Genomic DNA, 15495 nt, shown 5'->3' on the forward strand with positions numbered 1-15495 from the left:
ATATACATACTTTGTTAGCTTATTGCATTATGAAAGACATAAAAGCTTGTTTGTTATTTATACTTTAGCTAAAATGTACATAGCCCGATTTCTTGCTAGTAGGTAGATGCTTGTTAGTATTTATTAGGTATCATGCTTTGTTATTAATGTGTAATATATTGTCACTGGTTAAACCTTTGTGTCTCGAATTTATGTTCATAAAACCAGTCAGGAAATTCTCAAGCATTTGTAACATCCCCATATGATAAAAAAAAAAAAAGCCATTCCTGCTAGTTTTTTTATAAACAATATCTGGTTAGCGCAAACATCAGTATTGATTTTATTAAAATCCTGCAAATCACTTAAACCACAAAATAATGTACATATATAATTTTTAAACTGACGTGCTAAAATTCATCTTCAGTAACGTTTACACGGTGCCACTTTTCTTGCAATATGGGCAATATGGCGCATGCAACTAGCTAGGCACATGGTGCTGTGTGAACGTTGCATGTGTATAAGTATGCATGTGCGGAGACATAGGTGTGTGTGTGTCCCTCATCACAGTTGTGTTACTCTTGTAATACAGCGTGAAACATTCGAGCACAGATTTGTGAGTTGCAGAAAAACTAGTGATGGGTCCAATCCCAATTTTCTTGAATCCGAATCTCTTAATTCGAATCCCAGAGAGTAACTCGTATTACCCCACGAATACAAAGCTATGAGCCAAGGGTCAAAATAAATAATGTACATAAATATAAAAAAAAATTTTAACTATGTTGTTGAAACATTCTAACCTTTAAGTGTTTCACACTAAGGTTGCAGTTACACGGAATGCCGAACTACTTCAGGTGAACAGTTTAAGTAAACATGTTTACAAACCTTGAAAGTGTACAGTCACACAACAGTTGGAATGCAGTTGTTCAACTCCAAAACCAATTGTCTACTGTCATCGAAAACTAAATGTGTTGTAGATCTAATTTATTTGAGCAAGTGTACCTATGTTAGTGAATTATCATCAGCATCAATTTGAAAACTATAAAATATTTTCTGTTGATTTTTTTCGTTGTAGTCGGTAAACTACATATTACACAAAGTTGTGCCAGGAACATTCTCTATCTTGCGTTTTTTTGCAAAGGACTGTTTATACTCTCAACAGTCAATAAGAGGCTTATGTAGAATTTCTTTGCCAATCTGTTTAGGTTGAATGAGCAATGGCCTTGAACAAAACATATTCAGACTATATGTAACCGCATGCAAAAGTTGAACACGTTTACCTGAAGTAGTTCAGTCCCCAGTGTCACAGTGCCCTAAAATTCCAGAATCAATACATATTGTAATGGTATTTATAAAATTACATGTTTAAAGTACAATATCTTGAGGCATGGTAACAGGATAAATATGAAGGAAAAAAATAGTAAACTTCAGAGGTTATTAGTGTTGAATTTTTATTTTACATAGGTACTTTATTTCATTTAGTATTTTTCTTCAAATCTTTTTGTTGAATATGAAATCCTTTGAATACTAAGGATATGATATTATGTATTTGAGGATTTGATTGCCCCATCCCTAACTTAGTCAGGTGTGTATTTGTGTTAGTGAGGCGGGATGATAAGTGTGACGCTCGCTGGTGGTATTGCTTCTTGAGCGCAGTCTTCTTTTCGTACGTAAGACAACTATGAGATTTGAGTGGTAATGATAACATTATATGGCGGAAATATGCAGATAAAGGTTAATGCAAGACCCTTGGGTGCTTTCAAGAACCTGTACCAGGTGTTTTGTGCTTAAAATGTTCTGAACACACATGTTTTAGCCATTCTCAAGCTTCTAAAAATGGAGTTTAAAACGAAATACAGAAACAGAATTACTTATCCGCCCTCAGCATTTTCTTAAATACTTTTCGTTAACAGTCGCCACTTGGCTACGAGAAGTTTTCAATTTTTGTGGTTTTTTTCTGAAGCTCTGCACACTTGTGTGTCCAGGTAGGCGGGTCCTTTAATACTACAGTGTTTTGTGACGTGATCAGATAAAAACTACGAAAACCAGAGAAGTAAGATGAGATGGTTTACATGAATCAATAAATTAGTACTAGTACTCGCAAAATGATTGCGAACATGGCCGACGCATAGATCTTGAATGTATACATTAAAGAATGATAACAGACACCAGTAACTGAAAAATGTTATGTCACTGTTGATCTTGTTGCTGTTATTGCCCATCTCGTTGTATTGTCCTGCTTTGAATTCTTGGACCGATCATTTTCAGTTGCATCTCAATTTTACTTGGTGACATTCCTTCGATTTTCTGAAAAGGGCTCTACTTTCCATTATTATTTCTTGCAAGATCAGCCCACTTCTCTTGCTTTTTTCAAAATTCCACACCCAGCACTTAGATAAAATTTGAGTTTAGTTATTCTTTGCTTAATTATCAGTTGAAAATTATTCATAATTATGCATAATTATATGAGCAACATCAACCCTTTCGTAGGTATCAAAGGCATTTCAATGTGAGAATTTCTTTTGGAAATAAAGGTTACTTGTGCATTTCACATATCTGTTACAAGTAGAGATGACCATGGTTTTTGTGGTTTAATCAATGTTGTGGGTGGCACTCCATTTACGCAACACTTAGCTGTGGACAGGGACACATCATGTTTCTGGAGCATCTCGAAGGCACTACAGAGCATTTAGAGAGTGAGCCTGGAATCAACCACAGGCGCTTGCTGTTACCTCTCGCCTGATTGGAGAATCAACCATGCCAGGTGGACTATTCAGAAGGCCACCCTAGTCCCCTCCAATGTGTTGACAGAGGCATGTGCCCCTCTGGTCTAGTGGTCTAGTGGTCCTCTTGACCTGCTGGATGAGGGGTAGTGCATTGGGCCCACACGTCAAAAAATATTATAACTATTCCATCATAAAAAAAAACCCATAAACATTGAAGATTTCATGTTTTCCGACTATATTTTCAAACACCTACTGCAGTATTACATGCATTATTAATTTCTATGTAGATGTAGATTCTAAGTGGGAAATTCCTGACTGGTTTGGCTAAGTGTGTGGTTATTTTATTACTTGTTATAAGTGAGGCACTATCTGAAAGATATTTATTTTATTTGAAAAATTCTGTAAATTGAAAGACATTGTGTGTGTTTTAGTGCAAAAAAAAATTTGTATGATCTATTTTAGGACAATAAAGTTCCTGTAATTACTTGTAAAGTAACTTTGTGGTTATAGCCTTTAAATCAATAGTATTTATAAAATTATTAAATACCATTTTTATCTTATAAGTGTTAATACTTTTTATTAACGATGTTAACAATTTTGTTTCGCTAACCAGAGCAGATGCAGTTTTTCGTTCTGTTGATACTGATGACAAGCGGTTTTGCAACTGAAATCTCAGACTGGCAAATGGTGTTCCAATTAGTTTCCCAATGTCCAGTAGCCACGGCGATGCTAGTAAAAAAACTGAATACAGCCCAGGTCGCTCAAGGTTATCTTCCGTTATCCTCCAAGCACTGCTACGTGTTGCACCACGCGCCTATGCTATTGTACATAGCCATACTGGTGGCACTGATTTACATCCATTTGGGGCTGCGACATGTCATAATGGGGCAATGGGCTGAATGGGCTCGAAACCTAAGAGTAGATACAACATGAGGGTTGGCATACATAGTGTATACAATGGAAGTTACAAAGGACTAGCTGAAGTACCCGGCATTGCCCGGGCTAAACTCACAATAATATAAGGAACATCACTACCGAGTTTCAAGTCTGTAGGACACACACTTGAAAAATGGGAAATTTGGTTTTAAAGTTCTATTGATTGCACAGTCTCGCTGCATTAAGGCTACGCATCAGCAAAACCGGGACGTCTATCTTCAGCTTCATTTTGTGGGAAAGCAGGTAACCCCTAGGCAAGATGTGATGGACACACCAAACGATAGTGCGTTACAAATTCGAGGCAACGCCATGTATTGACAAAACTGTTAGGTATTAGTGCCTTTAGTTCGCGGGCAGCCACGAGCTTCACTAAGCGTATGGGTTTTGCAGAGGAGGATAGAGAGTTGCCAGACATTACTACGTATATGACTGTATGGCAGACACAGAGAAATGACACAAACCTACCATTTTTGTCTCAATGATCACTTCCTACGATTTTCTATTATAAAACTGAATTTACCCCTTTTTTTACTTCCTTAGGGATGGAATTTCATAATTATATGTAGTCTGTCACTCTTAATCTATCCATATGCAAGAAATCATGACTATCCGTTGTTCCATTGCTGCATGAAAGGACAGACAGACACACACACTTTCGCATTCATAAAATTATTAGTAGGGATTGTGATGATACAGACTCAGGGACAGTACAGTTTCTCAACACATTAGTTTTATTTTTCTAATTTTTTTTAAAAACACTCACAAAACATTTAGCGCACAATTTGTATGCATGCTGCAAGAAAGTGGTTTTGCTGCAGCAAAACAGACAGATTGTTTTTATTGTATTCTGATAACTCTATGAATTACAATAGTTCTCGACCCATCCCTGGCTGTTGGTGATGGGTCAAGTAGGCACTAAGTTACAGCAAACTGGTAGCGGATTTTGAGCCACTGTTAACATGTTTGCGGTGGTCTAAATTCAAGAGAAAACAATGTAACACTTGTACTAAGTAACTTCATCATGTAACACTTGTACTAAGTAACTTCATCAATCAAGTAAAATCCTAGCTCGTTATCCATTCATTTAATTATTATCTTGGTTGAATTGTTATTGTTATCCCATATGTAGGTACGTATTTAGAATGTTTCTGTAATTCACACTCGTAGCCTATGTAAAATTATCGCACTGTAATACATTACTATAGTATAAAATAATTTGTTACAAACAGAAGCGTACCGTAATAGGAAATTTTTCAGTATACAAAGGTTGGCAATAATGAAACTCGAAAATTATTTGAACTTGGTTGATGAACTATATTCATGTTGTCAATAATGAAAATTGACACATGGAACATAATTTTTTTAATCAAAAGGCTAAACCTAACTTTCCATAATATTATAGGGTACCGGTAAGTCTGAACTAAGTGTTTAACCAAAAACGTAATTGGCCGCTCAATCAACTCTCCAGTTTACTTGACAATGTATTTCACACCACAAAATATGTTACCACAAAACACTTACAATTTTTTGCTAATATCATTAAATTTTCTCTAAACATGCTTGTTTAATAAAGTAACTGAGTTCTATCCTAAATAAACTGCAATAAATATTCTACATTTTTTACCAGCATTCGCATTAGATACACGACAGGAAGTTGAACGATTTTGCCTGGATGCAGGTCAACCCTGCTAATAATTCTTTACATTTTGATGTTTATTTGCAAAATCTGTGGAAGAGGATGTTGGAAGTAATGAAAAAGTTCATGGAATTTAAAACCATTGCTATTGTGTGTTTATGTATGAATATTTTCAAGTAACATGATGTACAAATTCATCCATTGAATAATAGTATTCATTTACGTATGGCACAACTAGTATAAAATGAATATTCTACTATCAAAAATATAATATCAAATCAACTGCCAGTACAGAAATCGCAAAAATACTGTAGTGAGTATTATTGTCAGTGTTAATGCAGGTGTTTCACAATACGTACATTAAATATACTTTATGATGAAAAGTTGTTTATCAACTTGAATTTTAAGTGACAGACATGTTTTTATATACATTTAGGTTAGGGTTTATAGTATATAGTTGACAAAGGCAGTGACGACAACACACAAACCCGTGAAACGCGAGTAGAACACATGACAGATTTATCTCAGCTCTGGCAAAAACACGCTCGTCCTTATCAAGATTCATAGAAATACTACATTTAAAAATTACTTAAACAATCAGAAGAGCGCTTTCTGTGTTACCAATCATAACTATGGATTATGAAGAAAATATAAGAGGGACCTAAATATCTTATAATAAAACATAATTAGTGTTACAACACGTAACATTTTTTTTTGAGGTTTCACATACCATTTATTTAATTAAATGATTGAGTAAAATGTATTAATTATTATAACTTGTATTAAAATGGTTATTATAATGTTAGCTGCTTAGCATTGTTTACTTTATATATTTTACTATGTTGATACTTAAATATGTTTAGGTTATATTAATTATAAAACAGTTATTAATTTAAACAAATGCGCTCTTTTAATGTGTCATTCTGCCGTGTTGACAGAGGATACTTCTTGCTGCACTTATTGGTTTAAATCTGCACATCGTAATCTAGCCAACAATGAAAAGCATCGAGAAGCCTGTTATGTAATGGTTACTGTTATAATAACTCAAAAGTGTACAGAATAAAGTGCCTATCACAGTGTAGAATTAACTGTTTCCAACATCTTAAATTAGGGTTATGTCACTTATAGTGCATTAAATTTGCTTTATATCATATTGAAAATTAGGAGTGTATATAGGCCTACATAATGGTTAAATGTACTAGTGGCTGCTAAAAATTGCAATTACAAACAAATAAATCTTATGAAGAAACCTAACTATTTTGATTGGGCGGCATTTATTATTAACAACATCAATAAAAGTTCATATCAAATTGAAATGAAAACACAAGTTGCATCATTGTAAATATCTGATGAAACTAATGTTAATACTACTTGCCCTCCATGCCAAAAGTATAAAATCTATTTGTGTCCAAAAAAAAAAATAAAAATAATAATTTTCTCATCAAATAATTAAATGGTTAAATATTGTTTTGAGAAAGTAGATTGCGAAACACCATGGTGCCATTCCAGGCTATATATACAAACTACTGGGATCAACCTCTTACAGAATTTACTTAAATTATTAGGCCCCTTAGACTGTCGGTATTACAAACATAAAAATTCTATTATTGCCTAACTACACATGATTGTAAAGCATCTACTACATACATATTTTTCCTAACACTTTAAATGGTTAAACTGCTTAATGCTAACAACAAACGAACACCACTGTTGGTTGTGTGCTGCGTACATTTAAATATCAAGATTCACAATGTCTCTGTGCCATCTATGGAATCATCAAATATCATATATGCCATTTTGGCAAAGTATTGTGTCGAAACAGGTACTGACATCCATCTATGTGCAAAAAGAGTTGACGCAGCTTAAACAGTTAGTTTATAGCACAATAAAATATACATTAGGTGAATGTCCATTTTACGTACCTTCTTACAGTGAGCACGTAATAACTGTATTTGCAATTATAACACCATTATTTATAGCCATTTCTAATGTAAAACTTTCAGCCACCATTTATTTGTGAAGGCCAAACTTACACCAATAAATTTCAGGTGCTATAAGTTAGACTCTTGTGCGTGCTCTGTGAAAGGAATTCTTCTTCTGAATAATACAGTTCGCTGTTGACTTTTGATACACCATGTTAAAAATGCTTCAACATCAATTTTATAGCATTTTTAAGTACATGTTATGAATTAACAAATATATAATCTTCTAGTTAACGCTTAAGTAAAATATACAAACATACATACATTTTCTTAACATTATGTACAAGTACATCATAGCTTTACAAGACTTGCGCCGTTTACCATATCGTCCACAAAAATACTTTAGAGTTACTTCTTAGCATTTTAAAAACCCCAATCTCCTAACTCCCAAAAGAGTTCAAACCTACCAGAAAATATTCATCTTTAGTTTTATTAATACGTACATGCGAATTTTCTAGATCCAATAGTAATTTTGCTAAGTTTACATTGATGCTTTTAAATGACTTACATCGACAGGTATTCAAGCTAATGGTTTTAGCTTTATCAGTTAAAATCAACCGTACTTTAGCATTACTTACAAATCTTGGATAAATACACTTTTGCTTATAAAGCTTTGTATTACCTACTCAAGAATGCTTAAAAGTATGTACAACATACACATTTTAATACACGTTAAAAAACTTATCCTTATATTCTGATTTACATCCAAGTATATAATTACAAAAAGCACACATTAATGAGATAAAAATCACTGAAACACTCACACGTCTGCTGAAATAATGATGCTTATATATATATTATGACGTGCATGTATCAAGATTAATATTTGAGTATATCACAATAATTTATAGAATTTTTAACATTAATATGAGCGAAAAACATACTTATAGACACTCCTCGCTTAAATAATTTCTTCTAAAGCTCGTTAGAAGCGATGACCAAAGCATAACATCGGAATACAGACTATACTGTGTTACTATATTCAATAGTTCCACTTAGCTACATTAACACATTGACTAACGTCGTTGTTTGCACGAAAATGAACTAATATATTTGAAATAGCTGTACCTATAGAGCTTTTTGAAACCTATGCCGTAATTATGCTACAGTGACATTATTTCATACAATAATTTATGCTCAAAACTAATTTATCATATACACAGAATTTATATAAAGGCTTGCCGTAAAATTTCTATTCCCAAATAAATCGGTAGGTTACAGAATTGATCTACATTTAAGAAACTACAGAAATAAATTGTACATGTTTACAATTGGTTACAGGAAACAAATAGTTACTACCACATAAGTACAAAATATTTTCTATGTGCATTTTGATTGTGCTAATAATTCTTGTCGAAGACATGATGTCTTTCTGTTTCATAAAATACACAGTACATCGATTATCTACTATCTAGATATTACCGCTGAACACTTTGAATAATAGTATTGAGTACATATTTACAATCACATAAATAACTTAACGTAATAACTTTGACACATATGTTCACTATAGATGTGCTTAAGACGACTGCTATAAGCGATAACAGAAACAAATAATATACATAATTATATTCATATATTTTGAAATAGAAGTCCCAGAGAACATGCTTTGAGAACAAGAATAAAGCTGATAACGTGTTCTTCTTTCTCTGCTAGTAAACGCCTGTATATTCCTTCTTGTATAATTTACCGATACAATTTAGGAGGTTTGGTGACACAAACTGAAACCATCGACGACAATTTAAAGTACATTGTTGCATTATTATCTCGTATTGATGTATATTTTCAAAGAAATAGCATAAAAATATATCACACAAACATATTTTTATAACTTTCCATATAAGAGAAATGAAAGTATCAAGAGCATAGATATAGATTTTTGATAAGCATAGTTTCACAAGCCACAAAGCATGATGTGAAAGAACACTTTGATTCATACAAAGCACACGAAGCTCAACTGGAAAGTCCGAAGACAGTCGGTACACATGTAGAAACTGTTGAAAATCCGCGCGCACGCGGGGCTAGCCCCGGGAACACAGGACACGGCTCTCTGACAGTCACTGACAGCTCAGCGAGGCAGCCCGCACCAGAAGTCACACCAGCCACTCGGTCTCCCTAGTTCTCAGCTCCACCGCTGAAGCGCTGCTGTCAAGTCAGACGTGCGTGCCCGTACCGTAGCTGGAGTTCACATTCAGTCTTGTCTCCTCTGACGTGTTCTCTGGCCTGATGATGGTCTTCACCCTCTGTAGCAAACAACGAATTGCTGTCGGCGAACATGAATGAGCTTTTGCGTTATATCATCATTCACAGTGATGTAACTAGAGGGGGGTAGAGAGGGTTTGTGCCAAGGGCACCTTTTTTGAGGGGGGAAACGGGGGGTTGCTCTAAACTAGCAGAGTAATTTTTACTTTATATATTTACTTGAGTAGGTATGGTAGTGTTGGAACACAAAATAAAAGATAGAAAGCAAAAGAATGGAATTATTTGTATTGAAAGTACATACATCTAAATAGATAAATATTTTAAAACTAGTAATTTTTCATGTACTATTCAATTAGCGATGTATTAAAGATGAAATGACTGCAAATAAATATATTTATTTACCATTTAAGTTGAATCGAAAATATTTGGAATAGTGGAATTAATAATGTTGTGGTGATATGAGGTGTGGCCAGAAAATGTTTTGGTTTGGTTGGTTTGAAAAAAAAAAGGAGGGGGGGGGGGGGGGGGGGGCTCCAAGATGAGTTCTTGCTCCGGATGGAAAAACTGGTCTAGTTACAATTCATTCAGTAGGTCAGAGGGAGGCGTGCATTCTGCGGAGAGACTGAAAATCACATTATCTGAAAATTTAAAGAAAGAGAAAGAAAAATCTCAAAAAAATAACTGGAAAACGAATCTTTTATTGATTTATTGAAATAGCGTCTATATATGACACAACTCCGGTAATTGGAGTACGCAGCTGCACGTACTTACGTGTCTAAAAAGTTACATATTGTTACGATTTGCCGCAGGTTCGTAAAGGGATAGCCCAATTAAAGATTTTATTACACTACACAGTTTTATTGATGGCCACTACTTATGTCACTTACAGTTAATCTTATAAAATTACCAAATAATCAATTGCACTCAAAAATGTTTCCCCAGTCACTCGTTTTCACACACCGCACACCTCGATGGGCCGCACCCCTGGCCCAACTCTCGCCGCAGCACCCCTCGTGGGTCTCCGCCGCACTCCGCCGCCGCCGACGCACTTGCCTTCGCCGAGGATCCGCTCGACGCCTCGCTCGGAACTTCGCTCGGGACTTCGCCGCGCTCGCGATACTAACGCCCGGAACTAAACTCTCTGCCCTGGAACCTTCTTCCAGGGACTTCGCCACTCTGCCGCACCCGCGGCACTCGGCCGGCGTCCCGGGCACACATATATATATAGGCCCAGTCACCTTCCAGAACTCCCGAGCGCGGCTGGGGCCAGTCGCGTCATTCCGCGCCGACCCGACGGCAGAAATCTCTCGAAACACGTGTCGGCGGCTCGCGTAACTCCGCAGCTGTCCTGTGTCAGTTACGTGTCAAAGGCATGGCGCCGCGCGGGGAGTGTTGTGAAGGAGGGGGGAAAGCGACAATCCTTGTTATCTTCCTGGCGCGCGGGGCGCATATGTTGCGGCAGTCGCCAGCCAGCTCTGCACCTGCACGTGTCCCGGCCTTGCTCACGTTCGTAACAATATATATTTCCAGCCGATGGCATCACAGCATTTGCAGTCATATCCTAGAAATTAATATAGTTTTAGTTAAAAAGAACAAAAAAACAGTGGTAGGTATGCGTGACTTCCTCTGTTGTAACGCTTTCAAGCTTACGGTTTGCAATATAACAAACTGCACACGTTTGGTTTAAATATTTCGAATCATCTGATTTACTTTAATCAAGTAGACAGGCGGCATACACGCATTGCATTACTGTAAGTGGAGAATCGAGTGGGTGGTGTTCAACTTATGGCTTGCTGTTTGGGATTTCTCATTCTCTGAGCAGACAAATATGATATCGCATGGTGGCAAAGGGATGACATGACAATCTAAGCGTGTAAAATATACAATATCTGCAACTTCGGCGTTCCGTTGGATATTCTTAGCACTGAAGTTTCGTTTGAGGAGATCATGTCACCATACATACAATGGCGCATACAAGCTCTCCATGCCAGCCAAGGGCGCCGACACGAAAGTTAAGCGATTTGGCTTTTCCAAGCAGAATCTTGTGGATACCATTTCTCGAACGCCAGTAACGTCATGTATATTGCATCACCATTGAGTTTCGGGCCTCGAGAAAACATTCTGTGATAGATTTATGGAGCATATTCCATTAATGAAATTATTTTTAACTACTTTTTGGTACTTGGTGAAGATTGAGCCACACCCAGTGGAGTGCCTACTGAATGTTCGAAAACCATCGCGTACGAGTTGAAAGAAATCCACACGAAGTTGTTGAGGACGCGCTTCCAGTACTAATGTTTTGCGACGTCTGGATTTGAATGACCAAGGTTCTTTTGTGATACCACCCAATCACGAGTAGGCGTGGTACTTACTAAAGGTATGGTGGTAGAAAACAAAGTTGTTTCACAATGAAACTCTTGCCAAGTAAGCACCGGGAGGCAAGCAGCCAGAGTGGTGAAAAGAGCAGCGGGACAGCTGAGTTGAATGTTCTCAAAGTCCCCGGACTTTACGGCCAGCGAGTGTTAGCTATGGGGCTACGTGAAGATTACTGTCCACTTCCAAGGCAAAGAGCACACGCAGAATTTAATTTAGGAGGGGAGGGAGGATTATATCACACCCATTCCCCAACCATCTACTTGTGTACGCCCTTGTCCAAAGCAAAAAATCACGAGACGACAAAATCAGCGATTTTTTATTTTAGTCTCTCACATAAATTTTTTTAAATACATTAGGTTTTTCCGCACAACAGAGAGAGATTCGTGGAGCAATAATTAATAATTAAAATGTATAAAGTGACTCGCATTAGTTCGCATCCTACAAGCTTTTTCCTTGTCCCATTGTTAAGAATTTTTTTTTTCTTGCCAGAAGCGCTACTAACCGATAGAGCTCAGAATTTGTGCCTGATCACATGAACTTTTCAAGCGTACTTACAGCTGCACACTCCATGTCTCACTTGATTACAAATGCAAATATATAATACGAGACTTTTTTTGGAACATTTTATCTCGTTGCGCATTCTGTTTTCTTTCAGCTTACAAACGCGGTGTTTCTCTACACGGAGATGGATTTCCGTCATCCATTCTCATCTCGCCGACCCTCTCCGTCTCTAGTGACCTCCATCACTCATTCGTTCATTCTTTCGTTGATTCGTTCATTAATTCATTAATTCATTCACTCGTTCATTAGTTCATTTTCTCTTTTAATAATTAATTTGTTCCTTCATTCGAACATGGATTTATTCATTCATTCATTCATTAGTTTAATTATTCATTCTATCGTTCAATCGTTCGTTATTTCCTTCATTATTTCATACATAAATTCGTTCATTCGATCGTTTATTCATTCAATTATTCAGGCCAAACTTCGATGTATGATGGTTATCGGGGAGGCGGAGTGGAATAGGGCACAGACCTGTACAGATTATTTCGACCTTACGGCCGGCATTCTCACGTTCCCCTCCCACATATGCGCCCTAATAGGGTAGGGCGGGAGTAACATTCCAGTTCGCGTTTCATGAACATTCCAGAGCTTTTTTTTTTTTTATAAAACAGAACTGTTTTGTCGATCGGGAGGGTATTAGAGCTTCGGCAACGACCAGTTGGCTGTGTCCCGAGCCCTGAGAGAGACAGACCTGCACGCAGGAACCGGGCGTGATGGCGAACTTGTAGACGATGTAGAGCGGGATGCAGACGAGCGACGACGCGGTCAGCACCCAGCCCACGCTGATGCTCCACGCCGGGTACACGTAGTCGCCCGTCAGCATCTCCTCGTAGCCCAGCAGCGAGAAGATGAAGATCACCTGCGGCACGCGCGCCCATACCAGCACATATGTGATGGTCGACTAGACAGGGGCGCAACAACAGGGAGGGGGGGGGGGGGCAAGGGTATTTTGCCCCCCCCCCCTGAAACCTTGAAGAGGGGGCAAACGGGGGCAAAGAAAGTACTGTACAAGTCGGATATGTTATTTCCACTAGCTGTGTAATCAATTTTTAGATAATAAAACTGTTTAAATAGCACAATTTTCCACCTTGAAATACAAATTTTCCCGGGGGAGGGCCCCCGGACCCCCCACTTCAATAGGGGGGATCGATGATTCTTTATGAAAAGTTATATTGCCCCCCCCCCCCCCCCCCCCTTTGTAAATTTAGTTGTTGCGCCCCTGCGACTAGCGACATACTCTCGTGTAATAGCCATCTTTGTGTCTGCTTATATTTAGGATAAGTTGTCAGCAGACACTGTGTATGATGTCATGGTACTGGAAAATATTATATGTATTACACAATAATAAGCTACCCTTTCAAATAGGTCTCAAAAGAAATAAATACTTTCCTTAAATTGCTGGTAACTTAACGATGAAACCAAACACTGGGATATTTATTCATTTAAAGATCGCGTCTGTAAATTATTTTTTCGATGATTATAATTTAATGTGTTAAGATTATGTACCTTGATATAATTGGAGAAGTATATTAATGTTGAAGTTAATGATAAACTAAAAATATCTTCAGCTGGCAATGTGAGATACAAAATTGCGTGGAAACTGGCAAACTTTAAACCATCTCAACTCCAAGCATTTCGTCAGTGCTGTCAGTTGTCAGTTTGGATCATGAGGCATTGTCATGCCATGCCATGTCATATCATGTCCTGGCTTTATTAAGAACAATGGCGGACCAGAAGCTCACGGAAGGAAGGGCCGGCTTCTGTTTAAAAATACTTTTTGATGTGTAAACATCTTAGCTCTCGGTATACGGCATTTGATAGAAGTAATTTCGTGAAAATGTTACGGAAGTCATATAGCCACTTTCGAAAACATAGGGTACATTCTTAACGTATTGGTGTGCCAAATGAAATATTATGATGGTAAATATATTTGGTAAACAAATAAAGTCATAGTTAAAAGTAATCTCAAGTTTTAAAATACCTAATAAAACTGGCATTACAATAAATATCAAGCATATGGGCGCTGTAGCACAGTGGTAAAGCGCGCGCTTGTTAACCTCGTGGGACGAGGCTCGAATCTCGTCAATGGAATTTTTATTTTTACTTTTTAAAAACATTATAATATAATAATAATAATTTTGATTCAGCTCGATAAGGTTAAGGTTTGTTTGTAGCAATTATTACCGGACTGATCTCAGTCGTGTAAGCCAAAAAAAAAAATACTTAGTGTTATAATATGTGTTAATAATTGTTTCTGGTTAGTATTTTAGTAATGCCATATAAGTATAACTCGTAACGTGTGCGGAAAATTAAAAATATCAATTGTTTAGTGAAATTTTAACGAGATGGACAGTATTTTAATAAAAAAATCCTTTTTCGAGAAGTATGTTTGCCGCACGAGCGACGCGAGAACACACGAATGTGCTCGTTACCGAGGTTAGATGTTCGCACATCACTGGCGAGTACGCTAGATCAGTGGCGTAGCCAGTATTTGTGTATCGGGGGTGTTAAGAAGCATGGCCCCCCCCCCCCCATATTAAAGCGGGGAGTCCGGGGGTCCTCCCTCGGGAAAATTTGGATTTTAAGGTGTAAAATAGTGCTATTTTAGCAGTTTTCGGTACTTAAATTTAAATATTGTAATGGTAAAAATTTTATTAATTTTAATATGAAATTTGTTTGAGTGATGAATAAGAAATTAATTAAATATTTGGTGCTAAGGGGGTGGGGGACCCCCCCCCCCCTGGCTACGCCCCTGCGCCAGATGTTCTCCCAGACACGCGAGGTATGGCGTCCAGCGAGGGGCCGCGGCGGGCTCACCAGCAGGAACACGGGGCTGATGTAGCCCCAGCACACGCGCCAGAAGATGCCGGGCCGGTGGCCGATCATCTTCTCGACGTCGCGCGAGAAGCGGTCCACGCCGTAGAACCAGCACACGCCCGCCGCCTCCACGAACACCACGAACAGGATGGAGATGCCCGGGCCGTACACGTTCAGCAGGTTCACCAGGTACACGCCGCCCTGTTGGGGGCGTCGGTGCGCGTCACTTCACCTACAAGTCATATCTCCTTAACGTCACTTGACCTAAAAGTCACTTGGC

At 37.7% G+C, this 15495-nt stretch overlaps 1 protein-coding gene across 2 annotated transcripts in view; it reads right to left on the reverse strand.

Annotated features, from left to right (window-relative positions):
* Positions 1-4354: 4354 nt before the first annotated feature.
* The window catches only part of LOC134530485 (sodium-dependent serotonin transporter), a 187012-nt gene continuing 175871 nt past the window's right edge, over positions 4355-15495 (reverse strand). For both annotated transcript variants that reach the window (XM_063365329.1, XM_063365330.1), the window contains 3 exons: positions 15216-15416; positions 13090-13257; positions 4355-9499 (listed from right to left, as the gene is read on the reverse strand). In XM_063365329.1, coding sequence (XP_063221399.1) covers positions 9410-9499; positions 13090-13257; positions 15216-15416 — 459 coding nt within the window. In that variant the 3' untranslated portion in view covers positions 4355-9409. The remainder of the gene's footprint in view (positions 9500-13089; positions 13258-15215; positions 15417-15495) is intronic.

This window comes from Bacillus rossius, chromosome 3 (assembly GCF_032445375.1).
Source record: "Bacillus rossius redtenbacheri isolate Brsri chromosome 3, Brsri_v3, whole genome shotgun sequence".
Lineage (NCBI taxonomy): Eukaryota > Metazoa > Arthropoda > Insecta > Phasmatodea > Bacillidae > Bacillus > Bacillus rossius.